This window comes from Aquarana catesbeiana, linkage group LG02 (genome assembly GCF_042186555.1).
Source record: "Aquarana catesbeiana isolate 2022-GZ linkage group LG02, ASM4218655v1, whole genome shotgun sequence".
In the NCBI taxonomy this organism is placed as follows: Eukaryota; Metazoa; Chordata; class Amphibia; order Anura; family Ranidae; genus Aquarana; species Aquarana catesbeiana.
The window spans coordinates 12,493,973-12,520,686 of record NC_133325.1 but is presented as its reverse complement, the minus strand read 5'-3'; the positions used below and the strand labels follow the sequence as shown (position 1 = coordinate 12,520,686).

The window sequence follows — 26,714 nt, the reverse complement described above, 5'->3', positions numbered from 1 at the left end:
TTTTTTGTAAAACTGCTTTAATAAATATTTGATATATTTTTAGTAGATAATGTCTTTTCCTATATCAGGGGTACCTTTAAAATCCCATTTTCTACATATTTTTTGGTTTACTACTTCAGGGATGATGGTACATATATAAAAAACGTTTATAAACACTGATCTCTACCCATATAGCCGCTTTCAATTCTATTGTCAACTGCAGCAGTGCACAGACTACTGATAATGAATATATATATATATATATATATATATATATATATATATATATATATATACAAGGTGAGTGCAGCGCAACTAAAATAACAGCATGACAAATTAAAAAAAAATGTTAAGTGAAAAAATATGTAAAGGAAAAACTAAAAAATTTCAGTCCATGAATAAAGAATAAAACAGACATCCATCCATGTGAGATATCGGTAACAAATTGCAGAAGATTGAAATCGTGAAAGATCCTCCAAAGAATGTGCATCCAACTCCACACCCAAGTGAGTAAGTAGCCTGCTTACTCGCTATCCGTGACTACTAAAAAGCAGTCTCCCCCAGCACAGGGAAATCGGTCTTCCCAAGACACTTATAGATGTCTGGAACCACGGCTAGGACGATGCCACTCAGAAAATATAAAGGAAAGTGCTTCCATAGTGCAGTACTTTATAAAATTGAATTTAATACAATAAGTGGGTTGCACTTACAGGATATATGACGTATCAGAGGCAATACAGCAATGTGTCTCATCAATGAGGTCCGTGGCGTCCCCTCAGGCTTCCATTCGCTTCCTATTCCGTTTGCACATCAAAATAGTGAGAAAAAATGTGATGATGTTGCCGTTGTAGGCTCCACCCTATGCGTTTCGTCACTATTGGACGTCGTCTGGGGATTGGATTTGGAGGATCTTTCACGATTCCAATCTTTTGCAATTTGTCACCGATATCTCACATGGATGGATGTCTGTTTTATTTTTTATTCATGGACTGAAAATTTCCACTGGGACTCTGCCTTAGTTTTTCCTTTACATATTTTTTCACTTGAAAATTTGAAAATTGGGTTGCACTTACAGGATATATGATGTATCAGAGGCAATACAGCAATGTGTCTCATCAATGAGGTCCGTGGCAACTCCTCAGGCTTACATTCGCTTCCTATTCCGTTTGCCCATCAAAATCTTGAGGAAAAAAACGTGATGACGTCGCCATTGTAGGCTCCACCCTACACGTTTCGTCACTATCGGACGTCGTCTGGGGATTGGGCCTGGAGGATCTTTCGCGATTTCAATCTTTTGCAATTTGTCACCGATATCTCACATGGGTGGATGTCTGTTTTATTCTTTATTCGTGGACTGAAATTTCCACTGGGACTCTGCCTTAGTTTTTCCTGTACATATTTTTTCACTTGAAAATTTGAAAATTTGTCATGCTGTTATTTTATTAGCGCTGCACTCACCTTGTATATATATATCTACTCTGAGTTCTTGTATTAGACTTTTTACTGCCAGCAGCTCGTCTTATTCACTATATTTCATATATAGCACAAAAATTCTTTTTTTTTTTCCTAGCACAGCATTAGCCCTCTTGGGCTTCCTTTTTTCACATTAATGATAATGAATGTTTCCAGCAGGGGGAGGAGCCACCTGTAACTTATAGAACTTTATTGTTTGCGATGGCTAGTTTTGTTCATAGAATATAGAGGGAAACATTGTGCCTTGCTAACGGAAAAACACATGTATGAGTTGACACAGCTGCGCACCCCAAAATTTGTAAAAAAGTGGAAGAGTTTCCCCAGGGGGGTTTTTAGCAGCAAAGTATTTCTAAAACCGTAATTAGTAAAAAAAAATTTTTTTTATTTCAGACATAAAATTACCCCTTCCCGACCGGCGCACGCCGATGTACGTAGGCAGAATGGCACGGCTGGCCGCGATCGCCTCACGGAGAGGACGAACAGGGAGATGCTGATGTAAACAGCATCTCCCCGTTCTGCCTAGTGACTGTCTCACTGATTTCTGCTCCCTGTCATCAGAGCAGAGATCAGTGACGTCACACACCAGCCCATCCCCCCTACAGTTAGTAATCACTCCCCAGTACTGACTTAACCCCTCCCCGCCCCCTAGTGGTTAACCCCTTCACTGCTAGTGTCATTTACACAGGAATCAGTGCATTTTTATAGCACTGATCGCTGTATAAATGACAATGGTCCCAAAAATGTGTCAAAAATGTCCGACATGTCCGCCATAATGTCGCAGTCACAATAAAAATCACTGCTCCATTACTAGTAAAAAAAAAATTATTAATAAAAATGCCATAAAACTATCCCCTATTTTGTAAACGCTATAACTTTTGCGCAAACCAATCAATAAACGCTTATTGCAATTTTTTTTTTACCAAAAATATGTAGAAGAATATGTATCGGCCTAAACTGAGAAAAAAAATGTTTTTTTATATATTTTTGGGGGATATTTATTATAGCAAAATGTAAAAAATAATGCGTTTTTTCAAAATTGTCGCTCTTATTTTGTTTATAGCGCAAAAAATAAAAATTGCAGAGGTGATTAAATACCACCAAAAGAAAGCTCTATTTGTGGGGAAAAAAGGACGTCAAATTTGTTTGAGAGCCACGTCGCACGATCGCGCAATTGTCAGTTAAAGCGGCGCAGTGCCGAATCGCAAAAAGTGCTCTGGTCAGGAAGGGGGTAAGATCTTCCGGGGCTGAAGCGGTTAATTTCAAGTAGAAGAGAACAAGAAGACCTGGACAGCCGCAGACCGGAATGACTGTGGGGTGATACAAAAATACTGACGCGTTTCGCACTTACACCAAGTGCTTACTCATTTTCATTTGTACAATCAATATTGAATATAAGTTCTGGTTGGCGATACAGACAACAACAAAAACCATTGCTCATGGCTAACAGTACACCAAGGAGATCCTAATTATACAGTTATATTGCAATATTGCTATCCACATGAATACCCCATGAATACCCCAATGCATTTCGACCCTTTTCAATTCTGGTCTTCTTCAGGGGCATTTTTTATTAATTCTGGAGATGGAAAAGTGGGGATGTATTGCTCAACCAGGGTTATTAAAAACGGTTGCATTCAGCGGTCCCACAATGTCCGCACACTCCCTCCGCCCCCTCTAGGCGGGTCCATAGTCCACGGGGCTTGCAAGGAGCCATGCTCTTGGACCCAGTGGGTAGGGTGTGTGGCGAGGCACTTGTTACTCCAAACCTTCCTGCATGTTGTTGGCAGCATTCCAGAGATCACCAGGTGTTATTAGGATCTCCTTGGTGTACTGTTAGCCATGAGCGATGGTTTTTGTTGTTGTCTGTATCGCCAACCTCAACTTATATTCAATATTGATTGTACAAATGAAATTAATTTTATGTCTGAAATTAAAAAAAAAAACCTTTTTACTAATTACGGTATTAGATATACTTTGCTGCTAAAAACCCCCCTGGGTAAACTCTTCCACTTTTTTACATTTGTGCCTTACTTTCTCAGACAGGCTCCGTACTTGATGGCAAAATCCAGAACTGGTCACATTAAAGTAGTTCTTGACATACAGTATGTATCTTTATTATTAAAATTCTATTAAAGTTTTTAAACTATGACTGAGCAAACAAGAGATGGGCAGGAGGGACAGCTGCCCTGGGCCCTGGGGTTTCATGTGAGGTGGGGGGGGGGTTGCTGCGAGGAGATCAAAGCAGAAGTCCAGCCTGAGCTTGTTTGGCTGGGCTTCTCCTATGGGTCACAGGAGTGCAATTCGTTTTTAGCAGAAAGTGGACTGAAGTCCCTCTCCTGCCCCCCGATAAAAGTGATCTTGTGCCAAATTTCTTTTGCTGACACATAATGCTCATATGTCTTGGGGGGGGGGGGGGGGGGCACAGTTTGGCATGTTCCCCCTTGGGCTCTAGATGTCCCAGGAAATAATTCCTCAGGTTAAGTAACCTGGGTTTCTGGTAGACATGTTAATGAGCAGAGAAAGTTGCCTGCATTTGAATGTGAATTATTAATAAGCAGTGTTGCTCCATGTGGCCTGCCCCCTCACCATACACTAAAAAAAGCAGCGCAAAACTCATCTTCAATCTGGAGCTGTCCCTCGCAGTAATCTCTTGTGGCCACTTCCAGGTTGAATGGCACCCAGTGTGCCTCAGCCTGAAAGATATAGACATGTGGTACGTGCAGGGCATTGTGTGCCCACCCTTTGAAGGGACATCACTACATCCTCCTGCATTCACTATGTCTTTACATCAGCAATGCTGTTGGCATCATTGGGGATCGCCCAATTTGGAGAAAAGGCGAAGAGAGAAGAATTCCACAAGCTCTACCAGTTTTATAACACTGGAAGGCATATTATGATGGACCAGTTGGAGACCGTTAAGCTCGATGGTCCGTTTCCAGTCATCCAACGAGTTTGAGGTGCCCACCCCGTTACAGAAGTACCCTTTTAGTTGCCTGAACCTCGATTTTTCTGTTTAAGACCTGTTGTTTACATACCTGTTCTAAACTGTTGAATATTGCACTATTTCTTTTGCATTTTTTTTTTTTTGCTGTAAAATGTGAAGGGTTGGAGTGTGTTATGCAGCTAGGACGGCTTGTGTTTTAGGTGGAAGGTAGGTAAGCAGAGTTTATGCTTCCGCAGCCGGGAAGGTTAATATTGATATGTTTCCCGGTTCTTTCTTGGCGGGCTTTATTGGGTCCGACCCACTGGTCCTGTGCTGTATAAAAATGGGTCAGGGTTCCGATTCAGGGGGGAGAAAGGGTGCGCATAATAGAAGACATGTTGCCCCCTCTCTTTTTGCCACAGTCTCCCAGGGTGAATGGCGCCCAGTGTGACTCCGCCTAAAAGAGTGACAACATTCGGTAAGTGCAGGGCATCGCGTGTCCACCCTTTGAAGGAACATCACTGCGTCCTCCTGCATTCACTATGTCATCACATCAGCACGGCTGTTGGCATCATTGAGGATCACCCAACTTGGAGAACAGGCAAAGAGAAACAGGATCCACCATATCACCGGCCTGAAGACGTCACAAAAGCTAAGCAAAAAAAAATTAAATAAAAAACATTCTGGGAGACCTTTAGGCGGAAAGGGGACACTAGGGGGAGAGTGAGCTTTAACTACTGCTCCTCCCACCCAAAACCTAAAACCTAACACCTAACCCCTTAAATTACAGGAATTGTTTAATTAGGCCTGGCACTATGTATTCACTTTTTTTTCTTTTTTTTTGAAAGCCTATGGCGTGCATAACACACCCAAAAAACTTCACCCGGTGCCAAAAAAAATGTGCACACACATAAAGAGTGAAACACAAAAAAGAGCAAATGGGTACACAAGAGTGCCTTTGCCTGAATCCCCCCGGGGCATTAGGCTCCAGACGGGGACAAGGGTACTTTACAATTGGTCCATCTGGCTGAAACCAGACGGACCCCGTTCTCTGGAGGGCCTGCCGAAACAGACCCACCCAAGTACTAGGTGAGGCTCCCCCGAAGGGAGACCCCATGAGAGAGGGCGAACTAAGCCAAAAGGCCATGTCTACCCCTTCCCAAGACTTTCAGGGCTGGCCCGAGGACCCGCAACCCTACTCATCACACAGTGCAACAAACCGTGTACAAACAAAAATACAAAAAGTGACAAACATAGGCTTAATAAATAAAATAAAGTGGGGAAGGAATAAGTGAAGAGGAAAGTGAAAAGGTGGCTATTGTGTGAAACAATGACCAGGCCCTCCGGCCAGGAATAAAAAAATTCCTCTGGTCCCAGCCAAAAGGCCTGGCCCAAGGGGCAGGTGCTAAAAAAAGCGTGTTCTATAGTGCAGTGACTGTGGTGCCTCAAATCAAAGTGACTGCCACTCACAGTGATTTTTTGGCACCCCTGGACTGCCACTCCAGGGGCACATACTCCATAGGCTTTCAGGACCAACCCTGACCAACAGCCCAGACCACAGCCGCCCCCACTCCAGGCAGAAAGGCATGAAGTTCAGGGAGCTTGGTGAGAGCCCTTTACTATCAGGCTCCACCGTCGCTCTCATCACTCCTTCCTAATTACATTCGGAATTACTAACCGCTCCTCCCCCCCCCCGCTAGAGAGGAGCCGGTGTTCTGTTTTCCGAAAAACTGTCCGTAGCTAGAGCTACCACAATCTAGGCCAGAAGGCCAGGCACCCGACCCTCCGGACAGACCAAGATACAGCACCCATCCTCACCAGGAGCACCCTTCCAGACGGCTCAGACTCAACAATTGGCAGGCCCCCAGTATCTGTTGGGCAGCTCTGCAAAGTCCCTGCTGGAAACCGCCCTTCCAGGCACTATAACACCTTTGGAATTGCTGGCCCTCCCCAACGAGAGTAGCACAGCGCCTCCTCTGGAAACTGATAAGAACAAATACTACACTTGATCTTAGCCAAAAGGCCAAGAGGCACTATTTATTCACTGTTAAATCTAAAGGAGACCGCAATTAAGCTGGCCATCCACTGTGCGAATTTCGTCTGGTTTCGGTTGGACTGGCTGAAATTTGACATATGGGTGGCCAAGTTGGTCCCCTAACACGAGACAGAGTTAGCCATGTGTAAGCCAAAAGTTGATCCCAATTGGAGCTTACACCGGGCTGAAGACTCTGTTACTTCCCCAAGCACCACTGATGTCATGGAAATGGAAGATGAGTGAATCACAGGCATTTCTTCGTACCCAGAACTACGGGGTATTTCTTTGCCTGTAAGCACATGCCATGTAAAGGCATTAAAGTGAACTTTGCTCTGTTCTTTAACAAAAAATATGTTTTAAACCAAAATAAAATTAAGCCAAAATCATTATAGTGCTCCATTAATGAGACAGAACTTCTTATTTAAACAGATGGAGCCCAGGCCAAGCCATAAATTGGTAAAAGCCTAAATTTACTAACCTTTTTCTAAAAAGTCACAATTGTAGTAATGACATCTGGCTTTCGTCGTTTTAAGGACAAATCTGCTTTCACCATCATCCCTGGTAAAGTGGACCACTTCGAACACCTCATCTACCGGTATAAGTACCTCCTCTTCCCCTGGATAGGAGGAAAAATTGTGTATGTCTGCCCCAAAGCAGGTGCTTATGTTGAAGAAAGTCCCCATCCCAAAGTTCTCTGCTACCGTTTGATTCCTGGAGGAAGAGGTGAACTGTCCGAAGCGGATTCTCTCCCCCGTATGCTCAGGCAACAGACGCACTCTGTTTACCCCTCTGTACACAGGCGATGGACAGTCCACTCTCAGGAGGTTCATGGCTTGGGTCATGAAGAAATGCAAGGAATGATAGTTGAAATTTTCCCGGTCATAATTCCTCACAGCTTCGTTAAAATCTGAATAAACTGTGTCGTTGGAGTAAATGATAATGGCAACTCCATACTCATCCCGGAAGCCATAAGGGATTTCTTCGCTTAGATACTCTTTGTTTTCGTGCCATGCCTCCATTGCGAAATCCCAGGCATGAGCAAAATCGGGGTTAGCGTCTTTTTCTTGCTCAAGTAGGTAGGATTCGATTGCATTGTCCATTTCCTGTTCACAACCTTCATACTGGTCGTCAAAGGCATTGCTGTTCATAGTTAGAGGACAGCTGGGGGCCTGCAGTGATAGAGATAGACAAGAGATGCATATTTTTATGAGGAAAACATATGAATGCCAAGCAGAGGACTGGTGGGAACTGAACTTAGGACCAACAGAGTACAGAGATTAGTAAATTACAATGTCCTAGAAATGTTCCTTTTCCTAACTGAAGTGTCCACTAGAGGCATAATTTGAGTCCTATTTACCTCTTGCATTGACTACTGTGATACTGTGCTGTCTGGTATTCTATTAATTGCACTTGCACATCTATAATCTGCCAATTTATGATGTTGTAAGACGTATCTATCCTTCTCTCTATCCCTCTTTCCTAATGTATCTAGTGACTGTACCCAGGTGCCATCACCTCCCCACACTGCCATTTCCTTTCCCTATTGTATCCAATTTATCCAACTGCCATCACCTCCATACACTTCTCTCTTTCATATTGTATCTTCTAGTGTACTCAACTGTAATCACCTCCCTACACTGCCATCTTCCTTCCTATGGTACCCAACTGCCAGCACTTTCATTCGCTGCAATCTCTCTTCCCTATTGTATCCAGTGGATACAATAGGTTATTGTACCTCCTGGGTGCTAATGTATCTAGAGTATCCAACCGTTATCACCTCCATCCACTGCAATCTTCCATTTCTATAGAATCTAGCGTACCCAACTGTCATCAGCGCCTTCCAATGCCATCTTCCTCTCTATTGAATCTAGTGTACCCAGCTACCACCATCTTCATCCACTGGAATCTCTATTTCATATTGCATGTAGTATACTCAACAGTTATCACCTCCACCCACTGCCACCCCCTATTGTATCTAGTGTACTCAACTGTCATCAGTGCCACCCACTCCCATCTCTATTTCCTATTGTATCTAGTATACCCAACAGTTATCACCTCCACCCACTGACACCCCCCATCGCCCCTATTGTATCTAGTGTACCCAACTGTCATCAGTGCCATCCACTGCCATCTCTATTTCCTATTGTATTTAGTATACCCAACAGTTATCACCTCCACCCACTGACACCCCCCTATTGTATCTAGTGTACCCAACTGTCATCAGTGTCATCCACTGCCATCTCTATTTCCTATTGTATCTAGTATACCCAACAGCTATCACCTCCACTCACTGACATCCCCCTTGTATCTAGTGTACCCAACTGTCATCAGTGCCATCCACTGACATCTCTATTTCCTATTGTATCTAGTATACCCAATAGTTATCACCTCCACCCACTGACACCCCCCTATTGTATCTAGTGTACCCAACTGTCATCAGTGCCACCCACTGCCATCTCTATTTTCTATTGTATCTACTATACCCAACAGCCATCACCTCCGCCCACTGACACCCCCCCCCCCTCTATTGTATCTAGTGTACCCAACTGTCATCAGTGCCATCCATTGCCATCTTTTTATTGTATCTAGTTTACTCATTTGCCACCACTTCCCTATTGTATCTAGTGTACCAGACTGTTATCTCCATCCACTACCACCTTCCTTTCCTCTTGTATTTAGTGTACCCAACTGTCATCCCATTTCATTCCATTTTGTATCTAAGGAACCTTGCTGCATCACCTTCAGACACTGCCATCCTCCTTATTGTATCTAGTGTACCCAACTGTCATCAGTGCCATCCACTGCCATCTCTATTTCCTATTGTATTTAGTATACCCAACAGTTATCACCTCCACCCACTGCCATCCTCCTTATTGTATCTAGTGTACCCAACTGTCATCAGTGCCATCCACTGCCATCTCTATTTCCTATTGTATCTAGTATACCCAACAGCTATCACCTCCACCCACTGACATCCCCCTTGTATCTAGTGTACCCAACTGTCATCAGTGCCATCCACTGCCATCTCTATTTCCTATTGTATCTAGTATACCCAACAGCTATCACCTCCACCCACTGACATCCCCCTTGTATCTAGTGTACCCAACTGTCATCAGTGCCATCCACTGCCATCTCTATTTCCTATTGTATCTAGTATACCCAACAGTTATCACCTCCACCCACTGACACCCCCCATCGCCCCTATTGTATCTAGTGTACCCAACTGTCATCAGTGCCATCCACTGCCATCTCTATTTCCTATTGTATCTAGTATACCCAACAGTTATCACCTCCACCCACTGACACCCACCCCCCCTCTATTGTATCTAGTGTACCCAACTGTCATCAGTGCCATCCATTGCCATCTTTCTATTGTATCTAGTTTACTCATTTGCCACCACTTCCCTATTGTATCTAGTGTACCAGACTGTTATCTCCATCCACTACCACCTTCCTTTCCTCTTGTATTTAGTGTACCCAACTGTCATCCCATTTCATTCCATTTTGTATCTAAGGAACCTTGCTGCATCACCTTCAGACACTGCCATCCTCCTTATTGTATCTAGTGTACCCAACTATCGTCACCTTCAGCCACTATCATCTCCCTTTCCCAATTGTATCTAATGCACTCAACTACCCTCACCTTCATACACTGCAATCTTCTTTCCCTATTGTATCTAATGTACCCAACTTCCATCATCTCCCACCACTGCCATTTTCCTTTTTTTATTATATCTAGTGTATTCAACTGCCCTCACTTCTAGCTATTGCCATCTCCCTTCCTCATTATATTTGGTTTACCCATCTGCTCCACCTCCATCCACTGCCTCTACCTTCCCTTACGTATTTATTGCAACTAACTCCCATTGCTAGCAGTCATTAACTATTGTCCTTTATGTGTCTCTACCTTTAACAATCCAAACTCGTCAGGGCAGTGTTATGTAACATGTATTATTATGTTACGTAAAATGTTGGCACTTCATAAATAGGTATTATAATGTGACGTAACAGAGATTGATAGGTCTATTAATGTGCAGTTAGTCACATTCACATCCTAAAATAATGTTCCGGATTTTCTATTGCCTCTTGACATTTTGTTATTGCAATCTAATATTCCAGAAAGAAGCTTGAGATATACCGTCTTTGTAATGTGATGATGAATATGTAAAACCACTCTAAACCCCTTAAAATATCAAATTAGGTGAAACAGCACTTTATATTTTATTGTTTGATCAGTATTCCACGTACTGCGTGTGTCTTCAGAGTCCCGAATATCAAGAAGAGGACAAAGCTTGTACACACGAGGAATCTCATTCTTCTACAAGATCCTGAAGAAACAATGGAAATGTAGGTTTGTCACATATTTGACAGAAGTTGGACATAATAAAATAAACATTCTCTAGTAACCTACACGATATTGTCAAAAGTATTGAGACACCTGCCTTTATACTCATATGAACTTTAATGGCACTAATAGGCAGCACTGATAGGCACAGATAGGTGGCATGGATGGGCACTAATAGGCAGCACTGATGGGCATTGATAGGTGGCACAGATGGACACTAATAGACAGCACTGATGGGCACTGATAGGTGGCACAGATGGACACTAATAGACAGCACTGATGGGCACTGATAGGTGGCACAGATGGACACTAATAGACAGCACTGATGGGCACTGATAGGTGGCACAGATAGACACTAATAGACAGCACTGATGGGCACTACTAAGGGGCACTGTTGAGGCTGCATTGATGATTAGGACACTGATGATCAGTGCCCTGATTATCAGTGTAGATGTCCCCTTTCACACTAGCAGGTTACTGGCTCTCTCAATAGCTCACGATGTGACAGCGTCAGGAAAGGAATGCCGATAACTGGCAAGTGTGTTTACATCGTGATCAGCTGTGATTGGACACAGTTGATCACATTGTAAAGAGCCACTGTGATTGGCTCTTTACCCTGATCTGTGATCAGCTGTGTCTTAAGGACACAGAGCGCGCCGCAGCGGCACATCAATAGAAGCCCTCCCAGAACTGGACAACTGCGCTGTAGCCATCATTTGGCTATAGCGCGGTCGGAAAGTGGTTAACAACCAACATATTATTTAACAGAATGAAATTACGATTTGTTAGATATCAAACATAATATAAATTGGCTGCATTACCCTAGGAGGTCGAATGTATGTTATTAGCCCTCCGGACCTTGTAATATAGGTTTGTTTAGGATCTTCCTAAATGGTATCTTCCTATACATTAGCGTAACTATTTTTTTATAAAGGTAATAATTATAAAAGAAATGTGAGGAATATATGAAACCTAACCTAAATCACATTTAGGGCTAAACAAGGGCATGATACGCATAGTGGACAAAAAATATAAGGAATAATTGAAAATAACTTTGAAGAGGGAGTTGAAGAGGACATGACACGATTAAAAGGATGGGGTCTGAGCTTCAGGTCGAAAACCAGACTCACAGAGGCGTTGCACAAGTTGCTCTGCCAGACTAATTATGACAGGGCTAATTAAGTCAGGGTCTCATTTAGACATGTGTAATTTGTTTCTTTCCGAATTAGCTTTTTAACGAATTTCGACAAATTCCTTAATTTGGAAATATCCGAATTAACGAAAATCCGTTTAAAGAATTTTTTTAGAATATTTGTAAATTTGAATATTCGAACATTCATAAATTCGTAAATTCGAAATTCGAAAATCGGAAAATTCGAAAATCTGAAACAATAACTACAGTAACTATTAATTTATAGGTATTGGAATTTCCTTTCAAATTTGGCTGTTAGTGAATGTAACGAATACGAATTTATCCAAAGTTAGGAATTATCCGAATGCCGCATCTAAACGAATGGAACGGAACAAATTAATAATAATTTTTTAAAATGTATTATTATTATTGTTATTTATTATTATTAATTTGTTACGTTCCATTTGGAACAAATTAATAATAATTTTTTTAAATGTATTATTATTATTGTTATTTATTATTATTAATTTGTTACGTTCCATTTGTTTAGATAATAATAAATAACAATAATAATTATAATACATTTTTTAAAATTATTATTAATTCATTCTGTTCCATTTGAATGTAACAAATTAAAATTAAATAAATATAAATAATAAAAACGTTTTATTATTATTATTTGTTATTAATTTGTTTCGTCCCATTTATTTAAATGTGGCATTCGTTATTTCGGATAATTCGTAATTTCTGACAAATTTGTATTCTTTACGTTCACTAACAGCTAAATATGAAAGGAAATTCCAATACCTAAAATGTAATAGTTAGTTATTATTAGTTAGTTAGTTAGTTAGTTAGTTAGTTAGTTAGTTAGTAGAAGAGAACAAGAAGACCTGGACAGCCGCACACCGGAATGGATAAATCCGTCTTTTTATTCAAAATACAGGATCATGGGGTACACAAAACACGGCTGTAGGGTGGTACAAGAATAACTGACGCGTTTCGCACTTACACCAAATGCTTACTCATAGTTAGTTAGTTAGAATTTTCGCATTTTCGTTCATTCAAATTTTGGGATTTTCTTTCTTATTTTCGGATTTTATAATTTATGAAATTACAAATTTTCGAACTTACGAATTTTTCAAATTTACGAATTTTCGAATTGCGATCATCAACGATTGACCAGAAAAACAAAACAAAAAAAAACCCAATAAAACGAAAACTAACAAATTTTTCGGCAGTGCACATGTTTAGTCTCATTAGAAGACTCTTGGGTCCTCTGCTAGTGGACACGTCTGCATTCCTTCTTAGCCAGGCTATGCTCTGTCATAAGTGCTTCCAGCTGGACTGTGGTTTATCAAATGAGTCACCTTCTCTGACGGCCCACCACAGATCACAGACCATCGGCTGGATAAGGTTCTGGGGAATAGCAGTTCTGGGGATTGATGGCCACAGATGGGAAATCTGAAGCTTATAAGTTGTCCCCAGACCAGGAATAAAGGGAATATCTTTAACCAGGGACACCTGTTTCAGTGACAAGAGGAATGTCCTTTGCTTTGGAGAGATTTATCTCACTTTTCGTTGTGTCTCTGGGAATGATGGAAACAATATGAAACATATGGGGGGAAACAAAAAAAACTGACAGAGGTCCTAAAGCTGAACTGTAGGCACAGAAATTTCAATTTAACCACTTCAGCCCCGGACCATATGGCTGGCCAAAGAACAGAGCGCTTTTTGCAATCCGGCACTGCGTCGCTTTAACTGACAATTGCGCGGTCGTGCGACGTTGCTCCCAAACAAAACTGACGTCGTTTTTTTTCCCCACAAATAGAGCTTTCTTTTGGTGGTATTTGATCACCTCTGCGGTTTTTATTTTTTGCACTATAAACAAAAAAAGACAATTTTGAAAAAAAAACACATTATTTTTTACTTTTTGCTATAATAAATATCCCCCAAAAATATATAAAAAAATATTTTTTTTCCTTAGTTTAGGCCCATATGTATGCTTCTACATATTTTTGGTGAAAAAAAAATCGCAATAAGAGTTTATTGATTGGTTTGCATAAAAGTTATAGCGTCTACAAAATAGGGGATAGTTTTATGGCACTTTTATTGATATATATTTTTTTTTATTAGTAATGGCAGCGATCAGCGATTTTTATCGTGACTGCGACATTATGGCGGACACATCGGACAATTTTGACACATTTTTGGGACCATTGTCATTTATACAGCGATCAGTGAGATTAAAAATGCATTGATTACTGTGTAAATGTGACTGGCAGTGAAGGGGTTAACCACTAGGTGGCGCTGTAGGGGTTAAGTGTGCCCTAGGGAGTGATTCTCACTGTGGGGGGGAGGGGCTGTGTGTGACACGACACTGATCACCGCTCCCGATTACAGGGAGCTGTGATCAGTGTCCTGTCACTAGGCAGAACGGGGAAATGTTTGTTTACATCAGCATCTCCCCGTTCTTCCTCTCCATGAGTCGATCGCGGGTATCCCCGCGGACATCGAGTCTGCGGGACCCACGATCCTACTCACGGACCTTGCGGCGGGTGCACGATGGCACGGCGGCAAATTCAAAGGGACGTACAGGTACGCCGATTTGCGCAGCCGTGCCATTCTGTCGACGTACATATACAGGCGACGGTCAGGAACCGGTTAATTGTATTCCTTAAAGTGTTACTAAACCCGGGACCCTGCATTCACATTCTGGTCTCCCACAATACACAGGACATGGAAATGCAATTGTTTTAGTAAATATAAACCGCTAAATACCCTTTCTCATCAGCAGTATATAGCAGCCTTGTGACTTCTATCAGTGCCTGGTTAAAGCTTGTAGGAAGAGTTTTCATACTGCACTGAGCTGTCCTATCAGGATCCAGGACCCCTCACCCTCTGTCTGGACAGTGCCGATTCTCCCTGTGCTGATCACATGCACTCTCCTAAGAACCCCCCCCCCCCCCAAAAAAAAAAACTCTCTTGCAATACACACCAAACTGAGCATGTGCATCGTGCCCCCAATGCTCTGTACTATCAGGAGATGGATTGGGGACAATGGAAGAAGGGGAGGATCAGAGAAGATAGGATCAAACAGCCTTTTTACACAATGAAGAGGATTAACCTCTTCGGTTTAACAGTGAGTATAACAAGCATGCTTTACTGCCTATACAGACTGATTTGACTGTTGTGGGTTTAGTAACATTTTAATAGCCGCAAGGGATAAAAATATACTTTGTGTGCTTCAAATGCCTTTACAAACCAAGATGTTACCTCGTAAAATGACAGGGTCATCATCACTGTGCTGTACATAAGCCTGTACAGAGGGCTGTGGGAGGGACCTAGCAGGCTCCACCCACTACAGGCTGCCTGCAGAAAACTATAGGAGGGGGGCGGAGGCAAGGCCAGTCACCCTGCACAAGGAGAGAGAGCAGAGCTGTGGGAGGGGCCCAGCAGGCTCCACCCACTACAGGCTGCCTGCAGAAAACTACAGGTGGGGGCGGAGACAAGACCAGTCACCCTGCACAAGAAGAGAGAGAGCAGAGCTGTGGGAGGGTCCCAGCAGGCTCCACCCACTACAGGCTGCCTGCAGAAAACTACAGGAGTGGGGGCGGAGACAAGACCAGTCACCCTGCACAAGGAGAGAGAGCAGCAGTGAGCGGTCTTTATTACAGGAGGTCTCACACTGGATTACTACACAGATCTGGAAGCAATACACCAAGCACACCGAGATTCAAGTAGAATACAAATGACGAATGTATTTACAAAACATTTGCTTATCTCAGAGTTCAGCTTTAGCCATAACTTACCCTTTCCCAATAAATAAATAAGGCTTTACAGAAGCTTTAAAATGCTTTTATATATATTTTTTAAATTAACAGTTTTTATTCTAAAAATATTATTCATGCTTTACAATGTGCACTAAAATGCAAGATCTGCTTATACAGTAGTGGAGTATTATCTACTTATTATTTTTTTACTTTATATACAGTGGGGGAAAATAATGATTTGATCCCCTGCAGATTGTGTAAGTTTGCCCACTTTCAAAGAAATGAAGGGTCTATCATTTTTATCATAGGTGTATTTTAAATGGTAGAGACAGAATATCAACCAAAAATCCAGAAAAAAACATGATACAAATGTTATAAATTGAGTTGCAGTTCAGTGAGTAAAATAAGTATTTGATCCCCTATCAACTAGCAAGAGTTCTGGCTCCCACAGACTGGCTACAGTAGGTGCTCATGTGGTACACAGATTAGTCCTGTCAATGTAAGAAGGTGCTCCTAATGACAGCTCGTTATGTGTATAAAAGACACCTCTCCACAAAATCCCCTTTCTTCCATTCAAACCTCACCATCATGGGCAACACCAAAGAGCTGTCAAAGAACGTTAGGGCCAAAATTGGCTGGAATGGGCTACAAAGCCATCAGCAAGAAGCTTGGTGAGAAGGAGACAACTGGTGGAGCGATTATTTGCAAATGGAAGAAATACAAAATAACCGCAAGTCGCCCTTGGTCTGGAGCTCCATGCAAGATTTTGTCCCATGGGGTGAGGATGATCATGAGAAAAGTGAGGGATAAGCCCAGAACTGGGAGCTTGTGAATGATCTCAAGGCAGTTGGGACCACAGTCACCAAACAAACCATTGGTAACACAATACTCCGACATGGATTGCAATCCTGCAGCGCCCGCAAGGTCCTCCTCCTTTAAGAAGACACATGTACAGGCCCATCTGAAGTTTGCCAATGAACATCTAAATGATTCAGAGAAGGATTGGGAGAAAGTGCTGTGGTCAGATGAGACCAAAATTGATCTCTTTGGCATTAACTCAACTTGCCTTGTTTGCAGGAAGAAAAATGCTGACTATGATCCTAAGAACACCATCCCTACAGTCAAGCACAGAGATGGAAACATTATACTTTGGGGCTGTTTCTCTGCTAAAGTTACAGGCCAACTTTGCCGCATTGAGGGACCAATGGACGGGGCCATGAATTGTACATTCTTGGATGAGAATCTTCTTCCTCTTCCCTCAGCCAGAACACTGAAGATGGGTCGTGGATGGGTCTTCCAGCATGACAATGACCCAAATACATACCGCCAAGGCAACAAAGAGTGGCAAAAGAAGAAACACATTGAGGTCCTGGAGTGGCCTAGTCAGTCTCCAGACCTTAATCCTAAAGAAAATGTATGGAGGGAGCCGAGGGACAGCCAAGAAACCTTAATGATTTAGAGAAGATCTGTAAAGAAGAGTGGACCCGATCCTGTGATGTATGCAAACCTGGTCACCAACTACAAGAAACGTCTGACCTCTGTGCTTGTGGAGGGTTTCTCCACCAAGTACTAAGTCATGTTTTGCTTGGGAATCAAATACTTTTTTATTACTCACTGAACTGCAACTCAATTTATAACATTTGTATCATGTGTTTTTTTCTGGATTTTTGGTTGATATTCTGTCTCCATCATTTAAACTACACCGATGATATGATATCTATTCCCTTCACTACTTGCAATTTATGAATGCCCATAATAGGCCCAAGTTACATACTTCTGGATAGGTTTATGCTTTGGAGTGTATTGGGATTCATTATTAACTATGATCATTGTTTATTTTGAGGTAGCGCCACATTTTATTTGTTATTTTTATTTGCTTATCGTGTGTAGGGACAGACTTTAGTGTTGGCGGCTTCCTTTGATTGTCTTTATTTATGTCTTAATAGTGTATCACTATTGGTTAGCGCATAAGTAGTTTGATTATTTTTAACCTATCAAGTAGGGATCTACGAGCAAAGACTCAAAGCCTGGAAGGGAGAAGGTGGTCCCAAATGGAGGTTTATAGATTTCCTTACTCTTTCGAAAAAACTTTAGATAAACTTTAAAGAAAAACTCCACAATTTACCCATTCCCTACCCCCATTTTATTTGGAATTTAATTTGCAGCAGGTAAGCAAATAGTAACCACGGCCATACTAATTTTGTAGCAGGCCAAAAAAAGGATAAAGTGTTCCCAGACACAACAAAACATCAACTCTTGTAGTTAACTAACTAAACTAGTTTGAAACAGCAGAGCAGTTTCGATTTCAAATTTTATTTCATTGGTATGTGTCACCTCTGTCCGCCTCTATTTTAAGATATTTAATTGGAAAAGTAGTGTGATTCATGTACATCTTACTATTTCCACCCATCAACATGACTGATGCAAGAAGAACGGGAAGGATATCTCGCTTCATCATTTAAATTCACACTTCCGAGGAATCAAAAATCAACATTACCCAATCTCATAGAAAAAAAAAAGTCTTGGCAGCCTAAATTATGTGGTCTTTGACTACCAGGACCCTTTTGGGTGTTCCATGACATTTAAGTCTACTGTAAGTCCAATGTTTATAAGCAGACTAGTAACCCAGAAAAATTTCCTTGAACCCGGGACTTTAAAATGATGAAATTCATTGAACTCTACTGTTAAAATGTTTAAATTTATTGTAAAAACAATAAAACACATGGCACACAGTAATATAATGCACGGAGATGTACAGTGCCTTTAAAAAGTAATCATACTCCATGAAATTTTTGTCATGTTACAACCAAAAACGTAAATATATTTTATTGGAATTTTATGTGATAGACCAACACAAAGTGGCACATAATTGTGAAGTGGAAGGAAAATGATAAATGTTTTGTTACAAATAAATATGTGAAAGGTATGGGGGGCATTTGTATGGCGCCCCCCTGAGTCAATACTTTGTAGAACCACCTTTCGCTGCAATTACAGCAGCTTTTTGGGGATGTCTCTACCAGCTTTGCACATCTAGAGAGGGACATTTTTGCCCATTCTTCTTTTCAAAATAGCTCAAGCTCTGTCAGATTGGATGGAGAGCGTCTGTGAACATCAATTTTCAAGTCTTTCCACAGATTCTGAATTGGATTTACGTCTGGACTGTGACTGGGCCATTCTAGCACATGAATATGCTTTGATCTAAACCATTCCATTGTAGCTCTGGCTGTATGTTTAAGGTCGTTGTCCTGCTGGAAGGTGAACTTCCGCCCCAGTCTCAAGTCTTTTGCAGACGCTAACAGGTTTTCAAGGGGTATGAATACTTTTTCAAGGCACTGTAATACATAGGAAGTCTACATACGTGTCTCACAGCATATCGTTATTCATCCCACCCTACTCAATGTTACTTGATGCCTTGATATTTCCTGAAGCTCAATACTGTATGGTTAAGTCTGCCTGGCTGGGGGAAGTAAAACGATATATCACAAAGCCTTTAATGGGTCTCAAATCCCACTTCTTCAGGTTCTGTGAAACGTTCATTATATAAACACCAAAAATTGGGATCAGGAGCTTGGGACCACCAGCTACACCAAGCCTCCTCCTGGGAGGAGGGCCAACCACTAACAAACATAAAGTATCAATTGTATTCCCTTCCAAGGAGAAGAAAAAGACGAAAGGACCAGAAACTCGGTACCAATATAATACCCTCCTCTACTGAATCCCAACCGGTAGAACAATATATATCATGATACGTTTCATGGGTCTCAAACCCCACTTTTTTAGGTTCTGTGAAACTTTTGTTATATAAACACCAAAAATTGGAATCAGGAGTTTGGGGACCACCAGCCACACCAAGCCTCCTCTTGGGAGTAGGACCAACTATTCACAAATATAAAGTATCAGCAGATGTCTCTTCCAAGGAGAAGAAAAGGAGGAAAAGACCAGAAACTTGATACCAGTGTAATACCCTCCCCATATTGATTCCCAACCGGTAAAACAATATATCACAATGCGTTTAGTGGATCTCAAACCTACATAAAGTATCAGCTGTATTCCTTTCCAAGGAGAACAAAAGGAGGAAAAGACCAGAAACTTGGTACCAATGTAATATCCTCCTCTACTGATTCCCAACTGGCCCTCCAGATATGGGGGAAGAACCTCTAGGGCTATAAAATACCTACAATTACATAAGCAAGGCCAACATCATCCAGTGGGATTATCAACACCAGGATTATGTCTGACCTTTGGGGTTAGGGTTATCGTGTGTTTTTTTCTGGATTTTTGGTTGATATTCTGTCTCTATCAATTAAAATATACCTATGGTAAAAATTATAGACCCTTCATTTCTTTGTAAGTTGGCAAACTTACAAAATCTGCAGGGGATCAAATCATTATTTTCCCCACTGTACTGTATATATTTCCTTCACTACTTTCAATTTATCTATGCCCATTATAGGCCCAAGTTACACAATTCTTGGATAAGTTTATGCTTTGAAGTGTATTGGGATTTGTCATTATCTTTGATCATCATTTATTTTGAGGTAGCGCCACATTTTATTTGTTATTTTTATTTATCACGTGTGGGGACAGACTTTAGTGTTGGCGGCTTCCTTTGGTTCTTTGTTTATGTCTTAAGAATGAATCACTATTGGTTAGCGCACAAGTAGTTTGGTTCTTTTTAACCTATGAAATAGGGTTCTAGGAGCGAAGACTCAAAGCCTGGGGGGAGAAAGTGGTCCCAAATGGAGGTTTATACCCTTCCCTACTCTTTCGAAAAAACTTTAGATAAACTTTTAAAGAAAAACGCTACAATTTACCCATTCCCCACCCCCCTTTTTTTTTTTTTTTTTGGAGTTTCATTTTCAGCAGGTAAGCAAATAGTAACCACGGCCATCCAAATTTTTGTAGCAGGCCAAAAAAAAAGGAGAAATTGTTCCCAGACACAACAAAGCATCAACTCCTGTAGTTTCGATTTCAAATTATTTTTGATTGTAATTTGCTTGGCCCCCAGAGCCATGTGTCACCTGTGTCCGCCTCTATTTTAAGTAGTGTGATTCATGCACGTCTTCCTATCTCCACCAATCAACATGACTGATGCAAGGAGAACAGGAAGAATATCTTGGTTCATCATTTAAATTCACACCTCAAACAAAAGTCAAACATTACCCAATCTCATTTAAAAAAAAAAAAAGCCTTGGCAGACTAAATTAAGTGGTCTCTGACTACCAGGACCCTTGTGGGTGTTCCATAACATTTAAGTCTACTGTAAGCCCTATGTTTTCAAGCAGACTAGTAACCAAGAAAAATTTCCTTTAAAAATGCCCAATGATGCAATTCATTGAACCATACTGTTAAAATGTATCAATTTATTGTAAAAAAAATAAAAGACGTCACACAAACATATAATGCATGGGGATCTACACAGGAAGTCTACACGTGTCTCACAGAATATCGTTATTCGTTCTACCCTACTTACTTGTCATTTGACGCCTTGATTTTACCTGAAGCTCAAAACTGTAAGGTTAAGTCTGGCCGGGGGAAGTAAAACGATATATTATGACGCCTTTAATTGGTCTCAAACCCCACTTCTTCAGGTTCTGTGAAACTTTCGAACACCAAAATTTGGGATCAGGAGTTTGGGACCACCAGCCACACCAAGCCTCCCCCTGGGAGGAGGGCCAACTACTCAGATATGTAATGTATCAGCTGTATTCCCTTCCCTTCCAAGAAGAAAAAAAGGAGGAAAATACCAGAAACTTGGTATCAATGTAATACCCTCCTCTACTGATTCTCAACTGGTAAGACAATATATCATGATGCGTTCCGTGAGTCTCAAACCCTGCTTCTTCAGGTTCTGTGGAACCTTCGCTATATGAACACCAAAAATTGGGATCAGGAATTTGGGGACCACCATTCATACCTTGCCTTCTCCTGGGAAGAGGACCAACTACTCACAAATATAAAGTATCGGCTGTAGTCTCTTCCAAGGAGAAGAAAAGGAGGAAAAGACCAGAGACTTGATACCAATGTGATACCCTTCTCTATTGATTCTCAGCCCTTAAAACAATATATCACAATACGTTTCGTGGATCTCGAACCCCACTTCTTCAGGTTCTGTGAAACTTTCATTATATGAACACCAAAAATTGGGATCAGGAGCTTAGGGACCACCAGCCACACCAAGCCTCCCCCCAGAAGGAGGGCCAACTACTCATAAATATAAAGTATCAGCAGATGTCCCTTTCAAGGAGAAGAAAAGGAGGAAAATACCAGAAACTTGATACCAGTGTAATACCCTGCCCTATTGATTCCCAACCTTTAAAACAATATATCACAATGAGTTTTGTGGATCTCAAACCCCCCTCAGGTTCTGTGAAACTTTTGTTATATGAACACCAAAAATTGGGATCTTTGGGAGCCACCAGCTATGCCAAGCCTCCACCTGAGATGAGGGCCAACTACTGACAAATATAAAGGATAAGCTGTATTCCATTCCAAGGAGAAGAAAAGGAGAAAAAGACCAGAAACTTGGTAGCGATGTAATACCCTCCTCTGTTGATTCCCAACCGGGAAAACAATATATCACAATGCGTTTTGTAGGTTTCAAACCCCACTTCTTCAGGTTCTGGGAACCTTTATTTTATATGAACACCAGAAATTGGGATCAGGAGCTTGGGGACCACTAGCCACACCAAGCCTTCACCTGGGAGGAGGGCCAACGACTCACAAATATAAAGTATCAGCTGTATTCCCTTCCAAGGAGAAGAAAAGGAGAAAAAGACCAGAAACTTGGTACCAATGTAATACCCTCCTCTATTGATTCCCAACAGATAAAATTATATATCACAATAAGTTTGTGGGTCTCAAACCCCACTTCTTCAGGTTTTGTGAAACTTTTGTTATATGAACACCAAAAATTGGGATCAGAAGCTTGGGGACCACTAGCGTCACCAAGCCTCCACGTGGGAGGAGGGCCAACTACTCACAAATATAAATTATCAGCAGATGTCTCTTCCATGGAGAAGAAAAGGAGGAAAAGACCAAAAACTTGGTACCAGTGTAAAACACCCCTCTATTGATTCCCAACTGGTAAAATGATATATTACGATGCATTTTGTGGGTCTCAAACCCCACTTCTTCAGTTCCTGTGAAACTTTCATTATATGGAAGCCAAAAATTGGGATCAGGAGCTTTGGACCACCAGGCACACGAAGCCTGATCCTGGGAGGAGGGCCAACTACTCACAAATTTAAAGTATCAGCAGATGTCCCTTTCAAGGAGAAGAAAAGGAGGAAAAGACCAGAAACTTGATACCAAGGTAATACCCCCTCTACTGATTGCCCTCCAGATTTCCTATGTGGGAAGAACATCTAGGGCTATAAAAACCTACAATTATATAAGAAAGACTAGAGTTCTCCTTTAGCAGCAGAAATGTTTCCACCAGGGTCACACAGACAGTATCGTATTTCAAATATTATCAACGCCAGGATTATGGCTGACCTTTAGAGTTAGGAACATTTTAGCAGCGTTCATGTTTAGCGCCAGAGTTGTACGTGGGTTGGTTAACGTGGATCACTTAGAGGGTTAGGTTAACATGAAGGACTAAAGTACAGGCGTAGCCGCAGAAATTTTTATAAACATTTATATCATGTTTAATTGAATTACAGTAAAAACAATTATATCTAATTACAGCAATTAAAAAATAGTGCACCTAAAATAAAACTGCCTAAATAAAAAAAAATGGAATCATTGAAAAATAAACACCTCTCAAAATGAAACCAAATTATTTTTTAAATCAATTATAATACAAACATATGAAGCAGGTATTATTTTTTTTAACCAACCCCCTTAAATAGTAAATAAAATAATTTATTTTAAAAACAAATTAAAAATTAAACATCAGAAACACATATTATTTTTAAACACCCCCTTAAAGAAGAAAAATAAAATATACATATTTTTTAAATGCAAATAAAAAAGAAACATAAGATGCTGTTATTATGTTTAGCCCCTCCCAAAAATAAAATAAAATAAAATATATTTTTAAATACATAAAAAAGAAACATATGAAGCAGGTGTGGTTTTTTTAACAGCCCCCTTGAAAAAGAAAAGAAATTATTTTTTAAATAAGTAAATTGGATCCTGTCCAAATTGGCCCTAGTATGCGTACTGTATGTATGAATGTGAGTTAGGGACCTTAGATTGTAAGCTCCCTGAGGGCAGGGACTGATGTGAATGTACAATGTATATGTTAAGTGCTGCATAAATTGATGGCACTATATAAGTACCTGAATTAAATAAAATAAATAAATAAATGAAAAAAAACAAACATATGAAGCGGGTATTATTTTTTGTACCCATCCCCTTAAATAAATAAAACATATGTTTTTAAATACATAAAAAAGAAACAAATGGATCAGATGCTATTTGTTAACTGACCCCATAGAAAATAAAATGAAATAGATTATTTTTAAAATACAGTACAAAAGAAACATATGAAGTGGTTATTATTGTTAACACCCCCCCCCCCCCCACACACACACACACACACACACACACATTGTTTTAACACCCCTCTCAAAATGGCATAAAATAAATTATTTTAAAAAAAAGAAACATATAAAGTAGGAATTATTTTTATCAAAAAAATGAAATGAAATAGATTAGTTTAAAATAAAAATAAAAATATGAAGCAGGTATTATTTTTTACCCCCCCCCCACCCTAATCTCACCCTAAACAGATATCCTTCCATTATTAATAAATTAGAAATTACAGATTTAAGGCTGCACAAAAAAATAAATAAACAAAAATAAAAACACATACTGCCCAAAAGTAATTCTTGAACATTGCCAAAAATTAATAATTTAGCTTTGTGAAAATCTAAAATGCCCAGTGCTTGGTTTTCTTGGCAAAGGAAGGGTTAATGCGAATAAAAATGTTTCTAGTACTTTTTTTTCTGTCGTTTTTTCTGGTACTCACAGGCACTTGTTGTTGTGTTTTTGTAGGACAAGTTGTGTGCGTCTTTCTCTTTGCTGATAAGTAGAGAGGGGCGGGGCCTGACAATGAGGGGAGTTTCACAGTTGACTTTCCCCGCCTTCATGTTTTACAAGGTGGTGTAACATAGTATCCATCAGTGTTATGTATCAGTTATAGATACACTTTTTTTTGGGGTGGTGTTCCAGTGACAACATTGGTCGTGCGACCATCTCTATACAGCTAAACGATAAAGGACACCTCTGTTCTGTATGGGGTCCTCAAGCGGTTAAAGTCAAACTTACCCAGTGACGTCTGGCACCAGGAATTCCTTGTCTGCCTTCCCAGACTTCTTCTGGCTCTGAGCTATCTGTGTTGTAGTCGTTTTCCTGGGAAGGAAACAAAAACTTTCTCCGTCTTCGGGATCATCCAACGGTCCTATGAGTCCCGGAGACGGACGCAATGAAACGTGGAGGAAAATGTCCCAGAGAATGGCAAAAAGACTCCAAAGATCTGTGTGTTCACCAGACATCTCCAACACATATGGACAGGTCTCTTGGGGGGGATAGGGGAGTGAGCAAGAAAACAGCTGTGGACTTGGAAGAGGGAAGCAGCAGGAAGAGACCACCGTGGGATAGGTCGGGGGTTCTTCTGGACTTTTTACTTTTCTCATTTTTCTGAGCAGAAGTGGAATGTTGTACCATGTTAGCCATCGATTAATGCAGAAATCAGAGAGAAAGAGAGAGGAAGGAGAGAGAGGGGGGGACAGAGGTGGGGAGAGAGAGAGAGAGAGGGGGGGGAGATGGAGAGAGAGAGGGAGAGAGGAGAGAGAGGGGCTGAGGGGGAGAGAGAGGGAGAGAGAGAGGGAGAGAGACAGAGAAAGAGGGGGGAGAGAGAGAATAGACAGATAGAAAGAGAGACAGAGAGAAAGAGAGAGGGGAGAGAGAGAGAGAGATGGAGAGAGGTAGAGATAGAAGGGGGAGAGAGATGGAGAGAGGGAGAGATAGAAGGGGGAGAGAGATGGAGAGAGGGAGAGAGGGAGGGGCTGAGGGGGGAGAGAAGAGAGAAAGGGGAGAGGGGGGGAGAGAAAGGAGAGAAAGAAAAGAAGGAGAAAGAGAGAGAGGAGAGATAAAAAAAGGAGAGAGAAAGAGAGAGAGAAGAGCAAGCAGAGAGGAAGAGATCAAGAAGAGAGAGAGAAAAGGAGAGAAAAATAGGGAGAGAGAAGAGAAATAGGAGTGAAAGAGGGAGAAAGAGAGAAAAGAAAAATAGAGAGGGGGAGAGGAGAGAATTGAGAAATAGAGATAGAGGGAGAGGGGGGGGGGGGCAGAGAAAGAGGGGGGGGGAGAAAGAGGGAGAAGGAGAGAGGGAGGAAGGAAAGATAGAGAGAGGAGAGAGAGAGAAAGAGAAAGACGAGAAAGAGAGAGGATAGAAGAGAGAGAGAGAGAGAGAGAGAGAGAGAGAGAGAGAGAGAGAGAGAGAGAGAGAGAGAGAAAGGATAGAGAGAGAGAAAAAGAAAGAGAAAGATAGAGGAGAGGGAGAGAGAGAGAGAGAGAGAGAGAGAGAGAGAGAGAGAGAGAGAGAGAGAGAGAGAAGAGAGAGAAGAAAGAGAGAGAAAAAAGGAAAGAGAAAGAGAGAGGATAGAAGAAAGAGAGAGAGGTGAGAGGAGAGAGAGAGACTGAGAGAGAAGCAAGAGGAGAGAGAGGAGGAGAAAGAGAGAGAGAAAAGAGGGAAGAAAAAGAGGAGAGAGAGAATGGGATGTGAGAAAGAGAGTGATAAGAGAGAGATGAATGATAGCTGAGAAAGAAAGAAAGTGAGAAGAGAGAAAAACGAGAGGAGAGAGAGAAAGAGAGAGAAGAGGAGGAGGGGAGGGGGGGGGGAGAGAGAGAAGAGAGATAGAAAAGAAGGAGAGAGAAAGAGAGAGAGAAGAGCAAGCAGAGAGGAAGAGATCAAGAAGAGAGAGAGAGAATGAGAGAAAAAGAGGGAGAGAGAATAGAAATAGGAGTGAGAGAGAGAGAAAGAGAGAGAGAAAGAGAGAGAGAAGAAAAATAGAGAGGGGGAGAGGAGAGAGATGAGAAAGAGAGCTAGA

The 26,714-nt window shown here is 41.2% G+C and overlaps 1 protein-coding gene and 1 pseudogene across 2 annotated transcripts in view; both read right to left on the bottom strand.

Moving 5' to 3' along the window:
- The window catches only part of LOC141126640 (ecto-ADP-ribosyltransferase 5-like), a 42,227-nt gene extending 16,869 nt beyond the window's left edge, over positions 1-25,358 (bottom strand). Inside the window, exons 1-3 of one of the 2 annotated variants that reach the window (XM_073612569.1) lie at positions 24,934-25,358; positions 10,659-10,738; positions 6,889-7,579 (exon numbers count right to left, since the gene is read on the bottom strand). In XM_073612569.1, the coding sequence (XP_073468670.1) occupies positions 6,889-7,579; positions 10,659-10,724 (757 nt within the window). In that variant the 5' untranslated portion in view covers positions 10,725-10,738; positions 24,934-25,358. Of the gene's footprint in view, positions 1-6,888; positions 7,580-10,658; positions 10,739-24,634; positions 24,737-24,933 lie in introns of those variants that run through there. The other variant, XM_073612568.1, reaches the window with a different exon arrangement.
- LOC141130860 (U2 spliceosomal RNA) lies at positions 6,210-6,410 on the bottom strand (annotated as a pseudogene).
- Positions 25,359-26,714: the final 1,356 nt, after the last annotated feature.